The sequence below is a fragment of the Columba livia genome, chromosome 5 (assembly GCF_036013475.1).
Source record: "Columba livia isolate bColLiv1 breed racing homer chromosome 5, bColLiv1.pat.W.v2, whole genome shotgun sequence".
NCBI classification, from domain to species: domain Eukaryota; kingdom Metazoa; phylum Chordata; class Aves; order Columbiformes; family Columbidae; genus Columba; species Columba livia.
In genome coordinates this window covers 6,431,125-6,452,633 of record NC_088606.1, presented here as the reverse complement: position 1 = coordinate 6,452,633, position 21,509 = coordinate 6,431,125, and the positions used below count along the sequence as shown (strand labels likewise).

Here is a 21,509-nt window from a genome sequence, read left to right as displayed (position 1 = left end):
TAACGATAGCGAGTAAGTGGCAGAACAAGAGGTAACTATTATGGACATAGTCACAAAGTGGGTTATTATGAAAACTACAGAAAGAACACTTCCTTACCAATAGCAATGCCGAGTTACTAAAGCTTTTTCAAGGATTCTTTTCCACAGTGTGATTTTTATTTATTCATTTAAAATGCTGCTATAATACACGCAGTGCTGTCTTTTTTTATATAGCAAACCAAGAGGCCAAAAGTGGTGATAAAGAAGTGGAAGATGAGCCAAAGGATTCTTCGTATATACCTCAAGTAAGCAAGGCATTTCTTCTGTCATAAGTAATTATTTTATTTACATAGAATAGTCAAAGTATCTTGACATATTTGAATCTATTGGCAAGAAGTAAGTCTCAGAAATTAGCAAAGTGACTCATTATAGGCACCGATGGGTGAGAAGCCAATCAATGCCTTCTGATTACTAATGTATTGATCATTGGCTTTATCATGTCAGTGTTCTGTGGGTTTTTATGCTACCATAACAATAGGCTATTGAGGATGACTATCCTATGCACATAATAGTTTTTGTATTAATTGGTGCACAGTATTTTCATCAGTGTGAGCTGATGAAACATTTAAAAAAATATTTATGTTTGAAACTCATTTCTCCCACAAAACTATAGTAAAATAGGTGCTGTGCTGGCTACGGAGTCTGTGTGTCTCCACTGGTACTGCTTTTACTAGCTGTGCCTGAATGTGGGATCAAGCTCACTGTGCCATAATATTCAAGCCAGTTGTGTGTGTAGCTTGTATATATAGACGATATCAAGATGTGGTTTATCACCAGCCAGCAGCTAAGTACCACACAGCTGCTCATTCACTCAGCTCACAGTGGGTTAGCGAAGAGAATCACAAGTGTAAAAGTGAAAAAACTTGTGGGTTGAGATAAAGACAGTTTAATAGGCACAGCAAAAGGTGTGCTTGCTAGCAAAACAAAACAAGGAATTCATTCACTAGGTCCCATCTACAAGCAGTTGTTTGGCCATTTCTAGGAATGTAGTGCTTCATGACATGGAATGTTTACTAAGGAAGACAGACACCATAACTCCAAACATCCCCCTCTTTCTCCTTCTTCCCTGTAGCTTTTATTGCTTAGCACGACATCATATGGTGTGGAACACCCCTCTGGTCAGCTGGGGTCAGCTGTCCCAACTGTGTCCCCTCCCAGCTTCTTGTACATCCCCAACCTACTCACTGATGGGGCGGCACAAGAAGCAGGAAAGACCTTGATGCTGTGTGAACATTGTTCAGCAATAATTAAAACATCCCTGTGTTATCAATGCTGTTTTCATCACAAGTCCAATATATAGCACCATACAAGCTATGAACTCTCAGCCAAAACTAGTACACAAGATCAAGCCTGAGATACTCCTCATCTTCTGGTGTGCTCACTGCAGGCAGCTGGTGGAGAAGAATGTCTTTAAAACAATATTGAATCCAGTGGAAATTGCTCCATGGAATCCAAGTGCACGTTCTCATTTAACATTTTCTGAGGAAGAGGAAATATCTCAGTCAACTGAAATATATTCTGATGGTGATGTTCCCTTATTTCACTAGGGGCCACCAAGAGGATTCCAGTGTGACTTTAAACATTATGCTAAGAGTGACATGGTTCTTTTATTAAAAATCAGTGTTTTCAGTCAGCTCATGAGTTTATTATTTGAATGAAAATGTTCATATATAGTTTAATTCCTATTTTAAATTCGATATATTAAGGCTACAGTTTTAAGTATGGTGAATAGGTCACTGTGAGCATTTTATTAAAAGTCCTTTTGTTTTTCATAAAAATAACTAGCTAACTAACCCCAAAACATGCAATCAGTATATTTACGGGTAAACAGACTGATGATGTTTTGGGAAATTTTATATGCCAGAAACATTGTTGTATATTTCTTTTTAATAGGACATGCACACATGTTTTGACTCAAATGAAGATAATCCTGACACAGCAGAGGAAAGCACAGAACACTTTTTAAGAGCACCTAAAACACCTGAGTTTGTAGGAACGCTGGACTCAAAGGGGAAGAAAACCCAGTTCTCAAAAACATCTCCTTTTGACTTGTATGATTTCAGCTCTAATTTTGATTTTGTGTGCAAAGTTGTATTGGTGTTTATTGCATAAGCGTTTCTGCTGTTTTGTGAAAGATGCTACAGAAAGACTTCTCTAGAAGGGTCTCCTGAAAATATTTTTTTACGGAGTTATGCTGGGTAGTTTATTAGATATTCTTCTTACAATATCATTTCTAGTCAATGGTGTTTTGAAAGAAGGGGACGCTGCTTAGAAATACATGAGACACAGATTCTTTGTAGCTCCCTTGCTAAGACTGTTGTACTTTCCTGAAGTAATATTTGTTACACCAATTTCTATCTTTAAAACGCTTTTTTTTTTTTTTTGTAAAAGGATGGGGAATTGGTAAGGCTACCACCTCACTTTGCTTTTAAGAGTTGTGCTACCTATTCTGTGTCGCAAGAAGGAATTACTGATGGGTTACTATGGGAATCTAAAAATGTGACAAAACAGAAAAATTAAAAATAGAACAAAAAAGCCACCTATGCTACTTTTAAAAACTATTAATGTGGTTTCTTCCTTTCTATCTTTACAGCATTCAAAATTTAGGTTGTGAAGAAGGAACATCAAAATCTCCTGCTTTCTTTTCTCTCATGAACTTCTCCCAGAAGTCACCTGGCTTTAATTTGTTTGATTCTTCTGTGTTTGGGGCAGAAAATTCATCTGACGAGGTAAAGTGAGTGCTTGAGTATATTAAACTTACACAAAGCAAAATATGGTAAGAAAATAGCATTGACCATGAATGAGGTTTTTCAGACTGGTTATCTCCATAGCAAATAATATATTTACAAGCTTGTTTAATTTTTCACTTGATATCCTTTGAAAATGCTTATCTCCTTTCCTGGCAATCCTCCTGTGATGATTTCTGATCAGGTATGAATCTTTCCCATATGGGCAAGATTGGATCTTGTGCAAATATACAGTTGCCAAGATTCCCCAGCAGGCTTCTGGTTCAGTGTGGTAATGCAAAACTTTAGGTACTCTAGCAGAATTCACAATTCATGTGCCTATCCTGTGTGGTTTCATCTTGCTGAAACTGGGAAGCAGATACTTAAATATTTTTTTCCATCTTCATTTTTGACGAAATACATAACACCAATAAAAGGAAGAATGGAATATCTATTAGGAATATTGAAAAGCAAATATGGATTAGCTATACTTAAATAGAGGAGATACCTTGGCAACTAATTTGAACAGGGAACAGAATCCGAGCTTTCCTTTTCTTTTTGCAGGTTCCCTAATTACAGTGTTCTGGGCTAATAGGTGGATAATTGGGCATTCAGGATAGATGTGTGTCAGAGCGCAGGGCAATGGTTTGGTATCACAGGCAGTGTACTATAGATCCAACCGCATTATGCAAATAAGGGATTTGAACCCAGGTATCTCCTATTTCAGTGGGTCTGCTCAGTCTTAAGGTTACTAGGGAAAAGCTGAATGACAGAAGAGGGAAAACAATGTTTTATTTAGTGTTTGGCAAGATATGTGTTGATACCTTTTAGTATCAGCTGCATGTAGGAGCGGATACACTGGTGAGTAGTTTGTGAATTGTTTAGGAATTAAGTAGGTAAGAAGCTGCATTATTTTGTGCCTGCTCAGTGGCATAAACCAAGCAGTTAGCAGCCTGTGTAGCTGTCCTGTGGGATTCTCTGAAGTTAGATGTAAGTTTTGAAAGGCTCAAGGATCTATTGTGAATCTAGCTTAAGAACTCTTCTCAAGAGTGATAAGTGGTTATTCTGCTACTCTTTCTGGCAATATGAGGTCCTACTCAGTGGGAAGTACCTATGTTTTTGCTTAGAGGTTTTTTAAAATGTCACAGAATGAAATAATTTTGAATATTTCCAGTTTAAAAAACACCAGGAAGCCAGATCAGATCAGAGTCTGTTCTCAATCTGATGTTTTTTGGAGAAGAATGGAGTGTGTTTGCAGATGTAAGCAAATATCACGAGACTTATCAAAAAGTTTACATTGCAACCTTAAGAACTGATATATACATTTAAATGTAGTTTTTGCTGCTAACATTCACTGGGACAGTGCCTTTCTCACCAAGAGTGAATGAACTTATATCAGTATTAGAGCTTATCTTTTGTCTCTCTCATTCATTAAATAAAATGTCTGTTTACATTTCAGATAGAGGAAGGTTATTCTGTGGGAAACCTGAACCCTCTGTCCCCCCAGAAAGATATTGGTAAGTCTGATGCTCAGATGTACTTGTGTAGACCAGCTTGTGTTTGTGTGACTGACGAGCTCGTGATCCTGCTTAACAAGGCACCTTTGGCTCTCTAAAAGGATGTCCACTTGTGATACTGTAGTTCAGAAGTTTATTGTGTTCAGTTGTGTTTTGATGAGCTCGAACCTTTCCCTGTGTGTTTGACTTCAAATCTATGAGATGTCTTGAAAAAAGAGGTGTGAGAAAGAAAGAAATAGGGATAGTATAAGAAAGGGATATTAGAATATGGAAAGGGATAGTATTAGGCGGGTTTGAAGAAAACTGAGGGAAGCTGCAAGCGAGAAGAAAAAATTAAGTGTTAAGTCTTTTTCACTGATAAAAAGTCCAGTTATTTTAAGGCAAAAAAGCTATACTATTTGGCAAATACTACTTTTAAGACTACCAGCTTTGTGTTCTAAAGACTACATCTGTTGGGCTTTTTCATCTCTCAAATAAAATTAAGTTTCCGTTTGGTTACAGAAATCTCATTAGTAAACTGACTTCCATCAGTTTAAACCGTTGAAGGTACACAATGTAAAAATAGCACAAGTGAGAGAGAGGAGAACCAGACTTAGGCAGCATCTTCCACTCACGCTGTGAGCCACCCACATTTTCATGTTCTGTGGGAAATCCTGGCTTTACTAAAATGAAAAACCAATTTTTCGTGATATCAGTGGCGTCAAAACTTGCTCTTGATCAAACAGTTTTCTGAAGGGAACTGTAATTTTTTTTTGGTGTTGCAAGTGCAAAGCTACTTCTTTTTAAGTGGATGAGTATAATGTATGCATATCTAAACATTGTAGACAAAAGTGTGTGAATTTTGTGTTACTAAATAGAAACCTTAAGTGTTTTTCTGTCTGTAGCTGTGTTTCTCCAAGTATTTCAGTAAAATATATCGGTTTACAAAGACCTCTGTTGCTTAGTATTCGTAATATTTTATCCAGTGTATCATGCAGAAGTGTTTTGTTGTTCTAAATCATTCAAATACTTCACACTTCATTCTATGTAGATTCTAACAGCGCCCTCCTTGAAGTACCATTTCTGGTGCAGAAATAAACTCATAACTGTCAGCTGATACTCAGCGGGATATTGGTAGTACAGTATTACAAAAGAAACATGTTATGCTGAATGCAGTACTCTTTCAGTAAGATTTAATCTGATAATAAATATAATATGTATTCCATATAGGAAGCTTGTTCGGGAAATCAGAAAGTGAGGATGCATTTGCCTTTCCCTTCCCCTCGGAATCGACTTCTCCTGCATTTGGAGATGGAAAAGATGACTTTAGTTTTCCATTTGCATTTGGACAGGATCAGAGATCATCACAGTCTCCTTCTGTGAAAGGTTTTCATTCTTCCTTACAAAATACAAAGCCATTTACATTCTTTTGAATACCTTTGACTTCCTTTTAAATTCCTGTGCTACTTAGCCTTGACAAATGTTTTCAGTTTCTTAAGTTAAAGTACAAAGCATTTCATCTTCTCCTTTCATTTCATGTAAGAATACATGATTGCAGTTGCTGCGAGAGCATGTGTGTGTTCATCCAGCACACATGCGTTAAGATGCAGCTTTTCTTTTTCTCATGTATTTTCTGAATATGTGGTTTTCATAAAATGTTATGATATATTCTCACTAGACTGGCATTTACAAGCAGTAGAAATATCATTTTACAGTAGTGTGTTGAGTTAGTTCAGTATCTGTGAGAGACCATCTAAATTTCTAGATGAGTACTATCAGCCTCTGGTAGAAACTAAATAACTTGTAGAGAAAGTGTTGGTAAGAGATGCTGTTTATTGTAGCAGTAAAAGCTGAATTTGAGTTAAGGACAATGTTCTTAACCTAGCTGTTATATACAGAATATTCATAAAATTTTTGAAATAAAAATGTGTTGTTAATTTTCTTCGAAGTTTTGTGAGCATTTCTTAATATCTGAAGTAAAGTCATGTTTCAGTTATAATACTTAACATTTCAACCTCTGTCTCTCTAACTTGAAGCACTGAAAGCAAGCTCATTCCTCTTTATCTAGCAGCTTTCACAAAAAGTTACAAAAGCAGACAGTTCCCAAAGTCTTAACTGTGGTGAGCGCCAGTATATCCACCAGTTCTCCACAGGTGGCTTTTCTTATGGAATTGCTGGCTGTGAAGATGATATCGGCTTTATCGACAAGGAACGCTGCCTGTTCTGAGCCACCACAGCACAGTGAGCATCTCACAACCGTTTTTTCTAGAACCAGCAGCTTCACATTTATGGCCTTAGAAGGAAATACCAGATCACTTTTGAGTTATTTTTGTCCTGTTACCTGTGAAGCATAGGTTACTAATTTTTAAAACTCCTTATGAATTTATAAGGGAAATTAGGTATCTCAGTCACTTACTATGAAGTAAACAGCCTGCCTGACAGCAGACAAGCAAAATGCTGAAATCGAAGCAAAGCAAACAAGGGGAGACCACATCATTCAGCAGACTTCACAGAAGACATAGCAAATGCAGTAACTAGTCAAAGGGCACATGAACTGTGTGGAACAAGCTGAAAAAAAGCATCCTACCAGTATAGTCTGCACAGTCTGCCAGTAAAATGTCAAAAGAGTCCAAAGGGGAGTAGAGTCCCCTTCCCTCTGCTGACCTACAAAGTCCTAAATGACCAAAAGCTCTTTTTTTAAATGCCACTACTTCTTTTCTGCCAAACTCCTAAATGTCTTAGGACTATTTTTGTGCAGTCCAGCTTCTCCTTAAGTACTTGTGCCTAGACACTGGGGAAAGTTGGGAGTTTTTTACTGGAGAGGGATTCAGGAAGTTTTACTGAAGTGCTGCTGAGATCCAGCTAATAAGGAGACACATGGGTTTGGTGGACTTGATGCTTTCCAAATGTGGGTTTCCGTGTTAATATATTTTAAACAGTTTTTCTAATCTACTGCATACCTCACAATCTGAAAAACATAAACTAGAGGCAACTTTGGGAGCTTATCTACGTTGTTTGGGGTAGTTTTAGTATGTGCTACTGGCAGTAAATCTGAGATCATTTAGAAACCTGGGAAGTACAATTTTGTTTGCTCAGTTATTCCATAACTGAAGCTTGCTTTCCTGCCTGCTGATGAATTCTGTTTCTGATGTCACAGTCCGGCAGTCAAGTGAGAAACTGTAGTTCTAGGTCATGCTGGGTGTTTACTTGCACAAATCGGATGGGCTGATTAATAACATAAAAGAGAAAGCTGCTTCAGAAAAGGCAGCCATCCAGTATTTGGGATACTTTTCTGAGATTTAAGAGCATGAACGGCTTACAGACGTGCACTGAGATTCTTCATTAGTATCTGCCAAATTCTGCCTAAAAATGAGCCTTTGTTTATATGCCTATAAGATCAAGAGCAGTCACGTTGCTGGATTGCTGAGACCAGCATGTATCTAATTCACCAATGTCATTTTGTTTTGTCCTTTACATACACACCCAACCACATTCACCTCTGTCCTGAAGTGCAAGCAGAGATCCTCTTGTCAGCGTGGTGGGGGCTGTTTGAGAGCAAAGTTCTTTTTCCTCATTACCACTCTTTAATCGCAATTATTGTCCCTGGGGTGCAGATACAGCAAATGAACTGTGCGTTAGCTCCCCGTTCCTCAACACAGAGTTAGTAAGTTTAACTTCTATCACTGACAAAAATGTGGAAAGCTAATTTAGCTGTCTCTGTACTCCAGCAGATGAGGAGCAGGTATTACATACATGACTACAACTTAACTGAGACCAGTAACTTCCAGCAGTGGGACAGTGATGGCAGCTGGGAGCTGTAATCTCTTAGAAGCAGTGCAGCTGTCTGCAGTGTGGTTATGTGGTTATAACGTGTATTAATATTTCTGCTGTCAATCCTTGCAGGTGGGGCTGCCTTTTTGTTTTATCCTTGTGTTGCACCTAGTAAAAGAGTTCAGGTTCACAGCTGAGCCCTAAGGTAATAACAGCAAAAAACCTTTCTTAAATAAGCAGAGCAGGGATTTGACTTTGCATCTTATATGAGTATCCTAACCAGAAGGCAAATTTGTATTTAGGGCCCTGGTATCTTTACTCTTCCATTTAAGTTTTTAATGATGTTTTTGACAGAAAACTACTTAACTTGAAAATTCCTTGTAGAAGCTAGCGTACCACCCAGCATTAAGTCACTGCTGGTTAAATGTATTATGTCACCAAAATAGTAGGAAATATAATGGCATTTAAATAAATCAGTTTTTGCATTTGTTGAACACAATTTTTGAACAGTGAAGAATAAAATTTACAGTCCTACCTGCTGCTGTCGGGAGGAAGGCTCTGATGCCTCCATTTTCTTTTTTTCCAGAGAAATAATACCTATATGGAGATGTCGTTTTTCTGAACAGAAATAACACAAAGAGCATTTCTCCACATTTGCCTTGTGTGTAAAGTGATCTTCCACTAAAAAAAATAATTATAATTTGTAAAAATATAACACTTTGACTGTAGCCTAATCTACGCTTTCACTGTTAATTTTGCTGATGCATAAATGTAAAGCATCCTTATAAAAAGTCCAGGATACTTGGCTAACAAAGAAGCAACAGCTGGATGGGTTTGATGCTAAAAAAATAATTTAGAAACTAGGAGGTAAAGACTAATGGGATGACTTCCAGCAGTTGTGGGATATAGCATTTATTTTAATGTAATGCTGTTTTATGGCTTCATGCGCCACCATTGATAAAAGATTAGACACTCATCAAACTGTTCCCACTCAAAAATCAGGATTCCATTTTCAGCAGCTTATTCACTTTCTGTAACTTCAGTCTAAGTGTATCAATATAAAGCATATATTCACAGCATGCCATTCTTTAGGACAAATGTAATTGTACTAGTATATATAATTCTTAAGGTGATAAAAACACAAGAGTTCCTTAATTTTAACTCAGAAAAACTCTTCACTGTTCAAGTGTGAATGGGGCATGTGATAGTGTTAAAATTGGTTCTTTACCATATTAAATTTTCAAGAATAACATTGTGTGAATACTTTGAGGAAAATAAAATATGTATATGGCATCACACTGTAGACCCACCTAACTGCTCACTCATTTTATGTGTAATATATCAAGAGTAACAGGAATTTTGGGCTGCAAAAATTGCAGTGGTACAAGTGGTACAAAACTGAGCTACAACCCACAGTGTTGATTAGAGAACATTAAATGTAAGTAGTGGCTCTATTTCTATCTACCCATTAAAATTAATAGTAGAGTGTAAAAAATATCACTTGGATCTTTAAACATCAGGAAATGAACCAAACCCCTGGTTTCAGCTGCAAGTATTTCCAGTCTGAGTTGCAGATTTTCCACACAATTCAAGAGAATTACTGCACTGAACCCCACTGAAATTCTGTACATGTTTGCCTGCCCAGTTTGGGCCCTGTACAAAAAAAAAAAAGTGATCTATTTCATTTTTCATTTCAAGCCTATGAATGTAATTAAAACTTCATGTTGGAAGGGACATCACTGCATATATGTGGATAAACGCAAACTTTGGGGCCAGGGACAGAAGAATCATTGCATCGTAAGAAAACAGTCTTACACTATAGCATTAATACGCTTAAGCATTTCAAGGAAATAAGCTTTAAGTGCTACTTATTGTAACAGATTGGAATGTGTAGAGTCCCAGTATTAGATGGGAGTAATCTCCGCAGTGCGAGGCTGATTGCATGGGTAGCAAGAGTTGGCTAATCCTTTTCGGCCAGTGGCATAAAACAAGGATTAGTTTTTCATTTACTGCAACTGAGTGGGTCATTAGGATCCAAAGACACTAATGAGCCTTAACAGGCAATTGGATTCTGGTTTCAAAGTTATGGGCTGGTTTAAAAGGAGATGATTGTGTCTTTTAATGATTTAAAACACGATGTTTTGGTGACCTTTTTTCCTGAAAAAAAATGAATGAGGGATATAACCGTGGAACACAAACCTGGAATATTGACTTTTTCTCTTGGAACTTGAGTCATTGCCGGATTCGTTGCCTTAGAGGCTGAACGGCTCATTTAGAAATCTCTCTGTTGCCTTTGCTTTTATGTTCTGCTCTTGATGTCTCCAGAGTTGACACAAGTCACATGCAATCAAGTCCATATTCCTGGTGGACAGGCACTGTCCTAATATTCTCTGACTCACACCCAGGTTGTTTGCAGCTCAGCAGTTCTGCTTCCAGACACATCACTTTGTGTTCTGATGCCAACGTCGTGCTGAGAAATTGCCTCTTGGCATGTTGTTGCTTGAGTCCTGTACCTTGCTTGATTTGATGTGAAGATGATGCTCTTTTTAGCACTCACAACACGTTACCTTTGGAAAGGTAAATTTTTCCCCTCACCTTGCTACATCCCAGATTTTCTTCTTTTCAATGATCATTTGAATTTGGCAATAATACGTAGTTTGTATTTGGTTTCATTCAGATCAATAGATGTTGCCCAAAGAGTATAAAAGATGGACATTTCCACAGTAATAGAATGTTTAAATATATACAAAAGGCAAATGACTGTCACGATTCCCTAGGAGAAATAATGGCAAATGTTTTAACAATATGAACTTAATTTTTTGTATTGTACCGCAATCCACAAAGCACTTAAAATTATTTCAGGCAGCACAGGACTCACTCTGTAGTCTCTGAGACTTGGGTTGGGGGTAAAATCAGGGAAAGAAGCATAGGGTTAAGTAAAAAAAGTTCTTGCTAGTGGGGAACCAGCTGTTACAGCTGGTGGGGAGCCTGGTAGTTGACAGTCCATGCTGAAACTGGGTTTGGAGCTTGGAGTTCTTGTCTGCTCCCTTCTGCTGGAGCAGGTCTGCCTGGAGCTAAGCATCATCTCTTGCTGCTTTTCTCTTTTTCTTGAGGCACGTGTTTGGCTAGTTTCACTATTCCCACAAAACGCATGGTGCTGCGTTCAGTGATGTTGCTCACAGCTGCAAAGGGCTCATGTCCAGAAGCTACGAGGATCACAAGTGATTAAAAACCTTGCTTAAAAATCATCCACAAACCCCTTTGTAAGCAACGTTTCCATCATGTTTCAGGGAGGTGCCAAGACTTTGAAGCACTCTGGCTGTTACCCAAGCAGGGCTGATGTGCACCACAATTTCAAATCGTGCCACATGGGTTGACAAATGTCACTAGATACAATACATACTTCAAGGTGATATTTTTGCCTTGGGAATCTTGCCCCAAACACTTGACCAGTCATGTTTCTCACTGCTACATATATTGAAGGAGTTATCAAATGCAGCTGCCTGTTTCTTTTTCTCTCTTGCAGTTGGAAGAGGCTCTCAGAAATACACCAGTTGTTACCCACGTGATCTTGGAGGTCAGATGTTAAACTAAGGCCCTGATTCCTTGTGCTCATTGCAGACCTGTTGCTCGCCACCGCTGGTGTGTTGTTGTAAGAAGAGCGATGCAGAACATGGCGGCTTAGTTGATTTTGGTTTTTTTTTCTTTCCTTCTTGAACTTATATTATAGTACTTGTGACTCATCATTGAAGGCTGAAGAGCAGTAGAGTTCTGACAAAAAAAGAAAAGATGTAAATCACAGACAATGTGGAAAACCAACACTGAACTTCTGAGGTGCTTTTGAGCCCACGTTGGCCATCCCTCCAGAGCACTTGAAGCTGGTTCTGTGAAGTAAGTCATGTAAACTTCCACTTTACCTTGAATTGTGCTCTTAACAGGTTTCAAAAAAACAGGCAGTGTATTTTTGCTAGCACAGGAGAATCACTCTGATCACAAAAACAGTGTGATAACAGTTGGGCAGATTTCTCTGCTCTAGGGTAACTTCAGAGACCTGAGAGCTGTGAGACTGAGCCTGGGGGTAGGGGTGATGTTGTTGCTGCATAAGCCTGTAATTCTCATTTGATGATTACAAATTAATATAGTGTAGTAGTGACTAAAAATTATAATCTGCTGCATGCCTGTTGCCACGTGCAGTAAGAATGTAGTGTTATTAGCACTTGTAGGCAGAATTGCATCAAAATGACCGACTGTAGTGACAATTTTTGAAAGAATTGTTAAAAAAAATCCAATAATTTGGTGGACATAAGCAATTATTATAATTGTTCAAGCTGCTCTTTTAAATAGTCCTGAGATATTCTTGTTGCTCATCAGTAGGATACTGACTTCCCACAGGTCTAAAAGCAGGATCACAAGCAGCGATATTAGCTCAGGTCTTCAGAATCTATTGCTACTGCCTGAACTGCTGGCACTTCTTGGATATGTAAAGGTTGTTTATGTCCATGGCTGTCAATAGTAATATTCCCAACAGCTACACACCCACATTAAAGCATTTAAAATACTAATGGTAGGCATGAGATATTTGCCTAAAAATCAAGGGACCATAAGAGGGTTGTTGTTTTTTTTCCTGAAGAATCAAAAACATTGCATCAGAATGATGAGAGAAACTCCCTTTGCACATAAGGCATTTGTGAGTTTGGCCTAAATTCTCTGTGCTCTGTGTGTGCGGTTGTGTTAACCATGGTTTGCTGGGGTACAGGAGATCCACAGATACCATCTGCTCGCATCCTTGTGCTGATTTTGTGGAAGAAGGAAAGCACAGATGATCTGAAACAGAAGAATTCCTATGTTGCCAAAATTGCTTTAGTGTTACCTTGGGTGTTTCTGTGACAACACAGCAAAAGCAAAGGGCTGAGGCAAAAGTCTTTTCCAGTATGGAAATTACACGTTCACAGCAGCGTGAGGCTGGCAGCAGCATACGCCGCTTCGCATGTTTATCACAGCTCGCTCACATATTGCAGTGTCAATATTTTAACACAGACATTTTACATTGCAAAAAGAAAAAAGAAAGATGCTCCAGTGGATACTGTGTGTATTTCAGCTCCCTTTGTTGAGTTTTATCTGAGCTGACACTACTGGAATAAAGTAGATTGTCAAAGGCTGGGCAGAGTGCTTTTATCATTTCTAAGTATTGGCATAAAGTAAAATAATGATTCGAATTTCTGTTTTCTGTCTTTTGTGGCTTACTTTGTCAGTTATGGTGATGTTTTTGACAAGGGAGTGCTGCTGGGTTAGTGATTTCTTCCAGAGCTTCAGAAATAGTTAAGTGATCTGTTATTATCATCATATCAGGACTGACAGTTGATGGTCAGTGCTTATATATTGTCTTTGTAAATTGCAAAGTGAAATTAGGAGCAGCCAATGCATCCCTCTGCTTTTAGGAGGTTAATTCCATAGGATTATTTGTCATGTACCTGTATGCAGACTTGGTAAAATTCTTGGTACTTGTGAAGTTGTGCAGAATAGCTTCAGATTTTTTTTTCTGTAATAAAGTAGGGAAGATAAAAACACTATGCTGAGCATGTGTCTTGAAAACTTGTAGTGTTTCAGGAAATATACAGATCTCTGCAAGCTCCTGAGTGGAAGTTGTTGTTATAATGAATGTGTGCTTCTATTAGCTCGTTTTCTTATGTATTACAATACAGTGGCGCTAAGCCTATTGTAGTTTTATAACCTAGTGATCTACACAGGTAACATTTAACTACACATTACATTTCCGTAGCTGAAACACTAGTCCTTATAATTAGAAGGTTCTATCGTTGAGGGTTGTAATATGAATCCAGTTTAATTAACATACCAGGACATTAAAAAACCAACAAACCAAACCAGAGAGAATGACAAAGTTTGAATATTGAAGTCATAATTAACTCTGTACTCATATGACTAAATGCTATAACTGCATTGTGCTGTAAGTGCAATGTAGATATACAATGTGTTATAAAGTGTAGACAGTGTGAATGCAGTATTGGCAAAAGAAAATGATAACCACTGCTAAATCATTTTGATAATACAGCTGAGATTTTGGGAACTCTGTAGTATTGGGTCAAAACTTAGTTTCATGTGATCAGCTACTCCTACATAAAAAATGGGTTGACCTTTTTGTTCACTGTATATGAGAACAGAATAAACTTTGTGTAAATATTCCTAGCTGGGAAAACATTGCTGCTGTTACAACTCAAAACACTGATTTGGGAGCAATCCTTCCTATTCTTCCTCCACCAGTGAAAGCAAACGTGTCTGAATTACTTTGCAGTTATAGCTGGGAGACCTGGGTAGCAATTATCAGTGATGTTACAGGAGTGTCCACGGGGTACATCTTCATCCAGGGCTGCATTGTGTTACGCACAATGAGAGATTGGCCAAGCCTCAAATGTTTTACAATTTAAAGAGCCTGGGCAGACAATGATGGGCTGGATCGCGAAATGCCGAGTGCCTCCCACAAGTGTGGAGCGCATTTGGTCTCCAGTGAAGCCGATGGGAGTTAAGGTTGTTTAACACCTCTTGGTACCAGTCAGTCTGCCCCATCAAGTCTGTGGAACTCATTAAAAACAAAATATCAACTAAAATAATAAAGAATAAACCCTCGTCCTCCTCCTGCTAGTTTTATAGCATCTGCAGAAGGGGAAAAAGCTTGAAAAGAAATACTGGGCATTTGGAAACTGTCATTGTTGGAAATATAACAGAATTCCTCTCTTTGGCCAGGTTTTGTTAGGATGTCTCGGGAAGGCATCATGCACCAAATCCAGACTGGGCCATTTCCACTAGATCAACGTCACTGACAAGCCGTGCTCTGAGCAGAGTTGTCATCGAGAACTTCAGCTGGGAGAAATTTATAAAATCTGAAGAACAGAAGCTTCTGAAGTGTTGAATGTCCTTTCAAGTGCACGTCAGTCTAGGAAGATGCTGAAAGACTAAATCTGCTGAGCGAAAGAAAGGCATATAGCAAGAAGGACAAAGTCATAGAACAAAAGACAGGCTGACAATTGGTGCCAGAGATATACACATTTATTCCTTCTTACTCCCAGACTGTAGCAAGACTATAGGTAAGATTAATTAGTGTCTGCATGCTCCAGGGTTTTCAGAGCTGGATTCAAGCGCAGTAAGGCAGATCTGCAGCACAGGTGTCCACAGCTCAGTGTGTTTCATTACATCACGTCACAGTGGAGCAGCACTACTCCACGTCCGTCAACGTAAAGATACTGCAGGCAACAGCGTTACGCCAGGTAAGGGAAGCTGGCCTTATTTTTCCTGTCGCAAATGCCGTCTGTGTTGGGGTTATTTTTATTGTCATTACTACAGTCAGCATTACAGCTTCTGGCAGCTGTTGTGGGAGGCGAAAAGAAGGGCATCCATATGGCGCTGCGTATTGTATCAAAAGCGTCTGGCGTTTGGGAAGATTCTTACAAATGTCAATGGTGGGTCATTCAAGGCCTGATTTTATTTCAGTGAAGTCAATCGGGATTTTGGTGTTTATTAGTAGGAGCAGAAACAAAACCTTAATCCCTGGCAATTCTGTTTGTATTACATTGTACACAGAGTGACACAGATGTGCACAGGATACTGTGAAAAACACAGGGTCAGATGCTGCTGTCACCTGCTCTCCCATGACAGTGGGACTGAAGCCAAAGGGAACCTCCCAACCCTCAGGCCTGGACCACTGTTTCAAGACAACAATTAAATTTTCTCCATCCCCTGTGAGAAAAAAAATAAGTTTTGGGGAAGTAGATGTGATTCACTGAACTTATTTGTGCCACTCCCAGTCTCTCTGCTGATGAAGTCTCAAGATCCTGAAAGCATCACTCAGCCAGATCTGATGTTAGTTACTGCATGTGCTATAAGATGTGGAGCAGAATGACAGACACTTACAGATAGAGCGAAAGGGAGGGCATTTAACCTGAGGTTGAAGCAGAAGAGGGCAAGTGGGAAAAAGAAAAATAAGCAAGATATCAGAAAAAGAACAGGATCATGAAGTGTGAAGAAGCAACGCTGGGTGGGAAAACAGATCCCAAAATGGGTCTTGTTAATTCCAGTTGAGTCACTTTTCTTTGACACAAATGCTTTACCCCCTCAGTGTGTGCTCCCTCTGCGCGATGGCTCCAGCGAGTGCTGGGCACTGCTCTGAGAACGTGGCCAACTGCTGCCAGGCAGGGACCTCAGCTTTTTTTACCACTTTAATAGCTTTTATTAGGACCTCAATGGCCAATTACATCAACCAAGATGGGCAATGATCTGAGGAGATGCTGAAGTGAAGACGTAGCTGGTAAAGCCATTGCCGAGATGAACAGTAGCAAAGAAATTCAGAAATCCTGAGGCAGAAATGCCCATTTCTCTTTGTTTCCACTTCTGCAACTCCTCCGTTGTACGAAGTGCCAGCCCTGCCACCCAATGCTGCCATGCCGGCCACGGCATAAAATATCTTTTGGTTTGGGCTTTGCTTACAATGTGCCACATTGTTCCACAGAGCCGGGGCTCTTCCCTCTGCGGCATTGAGCTGAACATGCCCAAGTGGTTGCTCTTCGTTTGTGAAGTGGGCTGCGCTTAAGCAAGGTGCTGCTCCAGCCCAACAGGCTCTGCTCAAATTGATTTCTGCACCTGAGGTGCTTGTGCACTGCTAAAACAGGGCTCATGTCTGGCCAGCTTCTTGGATATTCTGACAGGAACACAAGGATGCCCAGAGCATCATGAAAGGAGGATACCTGAGTCACTGGGGTGGGATTTTTGTGATGGATGGAGCCAATCCCCTGAACTGAGAGCTCACTTCCTTCTCCTCCTGACAGCTGGAGGCACCAGCTGATTTCACCAGATGAGTTATCCAAAAGTGGCAACATTTACCATATGATAAATTTGTTTCATGTGATGAGTTTGTTTAATAAGAAGCCAAGTGTTAACTGAGTCTGGTTACATTCCTGATGCTTTCTCTAAGGTTAGGAAAGCAGAGCAAGAACAAAGCACACTGCGCTTTTCAGCTTTGTTCCACTTGCCAATACTTATAACATGGTCTAAGTGCCACTCACACACTCCTCTGGCTGACAGAACTGGCTGTTTGTGCGTTCATGGTCAGCAGAAGCATTATCTCCATAAACTGAATACGTGCAAGCACAGGCACACGGGTGAACAGCAGTGGTCCCTGTTCCACACACTTGCCAGTTGTCAGCCTCCCCCTTCCCAGTTTCTAATTAGCACAACTATAAATGCAGTGCCGCAATTTCTGGAGTCAGTCATATTTTCTTAAGATCAATGGCCAAGCTCCAAATTTCTTTGTTTCATTAAGATTCTGGAGATCTGGATCTGTCACTGGGCAAGTCACAAGTCTTCCTGTATCTCTGTTCTCAGTGAGTAAAAATTAACATGTTAATAATGGCATCATCATTATTATTTTTACGTGCTACAGGCTCTGTAAGAAGCGATAATGCCTTTTATTAGGCTGAACAACTGGGAAAAATGTTAACTTAATTTGACTTAGCTTCAGTTGTCATGGTGAACCTTTTGGTTGCTTAGACTGCAAGTGGAACAGCGTATGATTAATCTCTTGCTGGGAGTGAGCTGAGTGCCTCTTACACAAAGGTTTTAGTTTCTCAATGTTTTCATGATTCCAGTAAAGCTGAATTATGATCTTAGTAACACACAGGCACGACTCATCCCAGGATTCCCAGTGAAAACAGACCCACGCGCCACCACCTCGCTTCTCCACTGATGCGTCCAGCCTGTCTCATTGACTTTGTCTCTTTCCATTCCCTCGTTTCACACATTGGCGGGTTCTCCCACTCCTTCAGAGAGGCCGAACTTCTCACTTGCAAGATTGATTTCTGTGTCTAGCATCGGGGAGGGATTTTGTGAAGGCCTCTGCAGGTCTCTTTTCAAAGCCTCATCTGAAAACAACATCTCTCCCCATGATGAAATTCTGCTGTGCTGCAGCACTGTCTACAGGGACTGTTCAAGCTGAGTCTAAGGTGAGAAAGTCTGAGGTTACAGCACTGGAGGGGAGCACCCAGGAGGACTCCACTGCTGCCACCTAAGCCTGTGATTTATTCTCTGCAAGAGATGGATGTCTTTATGGCAGGTTTTGACATCATGGAATATTACTGTTCTTCTGTATTGCAGGAGAGGAGCAGTTTTCCAATAGGAAAATGGTTTATGGTCAATTGAAATGTTTTTATTTCAAGTACTTAAAAACTAGATTTCTTTACAGTGTACAAAATAAAAAGCAGAAATTTGAAAACTAACTTTTGTGACTTCAGCCAGATCTGGTCAACCTTTCAGTGTTGATGGAAAACAAAACATTCCAGCTGATGTTGACTCTATTTGTATCTTGCTGATCAGCTTTTCTTGCAAAACATTGGGAGAAATATTTCAGTTTCTTACCAGAACCGAGATTTGTCAGAAGTCTGCGTGCCCTTAGGCCAGCATGAGGCTCGGTCCAAGCTGTCAGCTCTGGGTGCTGCTCCCAGCGTCCTTTGACCACGACTGAGGGTTTGCTGCAGAGGTGGCAGAGGAACAGATGTTCTTGGCTGGGGTAATGGGGATCCCCATCAGTGTGGGACATTTTTTACTTATTCATGACAGTAAATGCTTCTTACTGCCAGTATTGGTTTGCTGCACCTCAGATGTGTAACTGTCATATTGCAGTACTGAAAAGATAGGGTTTTTTTCCTTACCGGAAACATCACAAACATTCCTAGGACAAGCTGTTGGTAATAAATGTAGCAAAGCTGTGCTGAGCTTTTTGCTCCAAGAAGTTTGTGTGGCAACTTGGTGAAAGCAATTCTAAACTTTGGTTGAGGAAAACCCAAGACTATTCAGTTGGGTGTTTAACCACAGGTGTCTGTTCATGCCAGAGCTCTGACCTTGCTGAGCACAACTGTCAATGCCGTGGGTAGCGCGGGTCTGATCCTGCTCACATCAGCCTTTCTCACCAGCACCAGGCTGACAGAAAGGGTCCCCTCTCTCCCTAATGAAGTTAAATACACTCGTACGTATAGAATGCATTAAAGATGATAGTGTGCAGTAGGATCGTACCTCTGTGTCTTTATTCTCTGCTTTATTTGATCAGAGAAGGTATTCCACTAACACGGGGTGTATTTGACCAACTCACTTTTCTATACTGCAGTGGAAGGGCTGATCGCTCACCATTCAAACCTCAGCTGGGGGAAGCAGGATAAAAACCAAACCAACCAGTTTCCAGCACCTCCACCATTTAAGATACAAGATTTATTGGCTATTTCCTCCTACATCACAACAATCTTCCACCAGAACATCTCTGAGACTGAGTTTTTCTTAGACTGTGCACATCAACCCACTGACACTGTTTCCAAGGTCAGGTCACCTCATATATCTGCAAAACAAACCTGATTTTGATCTGCTTTCTTTACGTTTTGTGAGTGTGCACATGACATAATTGAAATAAGCTTATCCTACTCAGGAAGAAAAAAAAATTCCTACCACAGTTTAGGTAAACCAAGCAATTATTCTGTTACTAAGTGTAATTAATGCCTAATGATTTGCTTTGATTAATAGGACAATCGGCATCTGCTCCTGGATATAGGGATTAGTAACCCAAGCCGTCTCTAATATTAGAAGGCAGGGGGTTCTTTTGTACTAAAATCTGTTTTTTCACATTCATTTCAAAGCAGAAAAGGAAAGCCCTGTGCTATATTCTAAAAGAGGAATAAAGGGGAGGTAGTATATTTTTGAAAGACTATAGAGAAAACTTTATACTGTCTTAATGAATTTGTGGGTTTGAGTGAAATCCATGCATCTCCATCCTCTAAGAAAGCAATAACTTCAATGTAATTCTCTGGCAATTTTTGCAGGCAAAGTTACAGCCAAAATATTTAAGATTCTGCACCTTCTGGGCAGTAGAAGCATCTCCTGGAACAGAAAGTTGAACTAAATACAAGTCTACATTTGATATTTCTGTGTTGCTGGTTGCTGCTAAATCTTCCCTCAGTTTATGAAACAATGGAATGGCATTTTTTAGCTATAACAGTTATTTTTCTAAATCCCCAGATTAGTTTCTCATTTTTTTTTTCTGGATGGCTGAAGAATTACAAAGCACAATGAAGCTGCAAGGCTAATAATTCTTTATCATCTTCTATTGATCCTAAAGATGGAGATGGAGTGCAGTTAGATGCAAACACTAATCCAATCGTATAACAGACATCCCCATATGGTTAATCACTAGCTTTGCCTTAAGCCAATCAATAATCACTTTGACGAAGAAAAAGAAATTGGAATTTTTTTTTGTTGAAAGATTGGCTGTCAGTCATTTGGGCTCTGAATGCTGCATCTACCAAGTGATACCCAGGTGTTATGGACTTGTTGGTCACTTCAACATGCACTCAAAAATAGTTCTTGTAGGGGCTGGTAGATAAGTTAGGCAACGGTTATCATCACTGCGATTACAACAGAGCCAAGGACAGACTTAACTTGAGCCACACATCTTGCTTCTTTTTACAAGCCTTTAAAAGGGACTAAACACTTTGTAAATGAGTTGGGCTTTCATTGTCATGTAAACAAATAATGTCCCTGAAGAGATGATGTCAGTGTGCACCATTGAAGACAGAAGATGTGTGGTGCAGGCTCACCTGGAGCCTTTTGTTCTCCAGTCTGTGGTTGAACGTTGTGAGAATGGAGAGCGAGTCCCTCCAGGCACCTGGTAAGCACTTGGTTTATTCTGTTCACGGGTGCTTTCACCGACACCTTCGTCTGCTGCGATCCGCGCAGTGCTGAATGCACTGAAGAGGCAGCAGAAGCACTGAGGTTTCAAGCAGCTCTGCTCCAGTCCCTCTCCGAGTTTGTTGGGTTGAGGGCCGACTCCTGTGTCTGGTCTCAGGCTGTGTCCTCTGCACCAGCTCCTCTGTGTCCAGACACTATTTCAGATTTTCCTGCGTAGGAATTCATGCTGTAATTGCAGAGGAACACTGGCAGGTCAGGACTGGTGCTGAAGGATGGTGATTGATGATTAAACATGCACTGTACATTCAGTTTAATCCAGCAAATAATTCCCTAATTCCAAATACTCAATATTCACCAATGAAGTGCCTTTGACCAGATGCGAGCTGAAACAGAAACACTGCAATAAACTTAAAAATAACATAAAATACCAAACACATAAAGGAAGTAACATGTGCTGTGAGATGTATTAATTAAATAGATTGTATACTGACAATTATCTCTTCCCTTGGCTTTATTTCTTGTTGGCTTGTCTATTTACTCAGATGGACTGTTCTGTTTCATAAACCTGCACAAGTTACAAGCTTAAGGTTTCTGATTACCCTCATAGCCTGTTCTTTTTCCTCCTGTCTAATGTGGCTTTACCATGCCTTTCCAATGTGCATTTCCTCCTGTTGCTTACCATGGTGCTGAGAACCACGGTTTTATTTCAGCTCCTGGAAGCAAAGCTCACTTATTGTCTTCTTGT

General features: G+C 39.8%; 1 protein-coding gene and 1 long non-coding RNA gene across 3 annotated transcripts in view; both read left to right on the top strand.

Annotated features, from left to right (window-relative positions):
• Positions 1-6,203, top strand: part of C5H14orf39 (chromosome 5 C14orf39 homolog) — a 39,108-nt gene extending 32,905 nt beyond the window's left edge. For both annotated transcript variants that reach the window (XM_065063245.1, XM_065063246.1), the window contains 5 exons: positions 214-284; positions 1,933-2,090; positions 2,633-2,768; positions 4,225-4,282; positions 5,492-6,203. In XM_065063245.1, coding sequence (XP_064919317.1) covers positions 214-284; positions 1,933-2,090; positions 2,633-2,768; positions 4,225-4,282; positions 5,492-5,694 — 626 coding nt within the window. In that variant the 3' untranslated portion in view covers positions 5,695-6,203. The remainder of the gene's footprint in view (positions 1-213; positions 285-1,932; positions 2,091-2,632; positions 2,769-4,224; positions 4,283-5,491) is intronic.
• A 960-nt stretch (positions 6,204-7,163) lies between these two features.
• On the top strand, positions 7,164-21,257 carry LOC135579519 (uncharacterized). The gene is made up of 2 exons (XR_010472714.1): positions 7,164-11,923; positions 14,792-21,257. It is a non-coding gene; the product is annotated as an uncharacterized LOC135579519 (long non-coding RNA).
• The last annotated feature ends 252 nt before the right edge of the window (positions 21,258-21,509 follow it).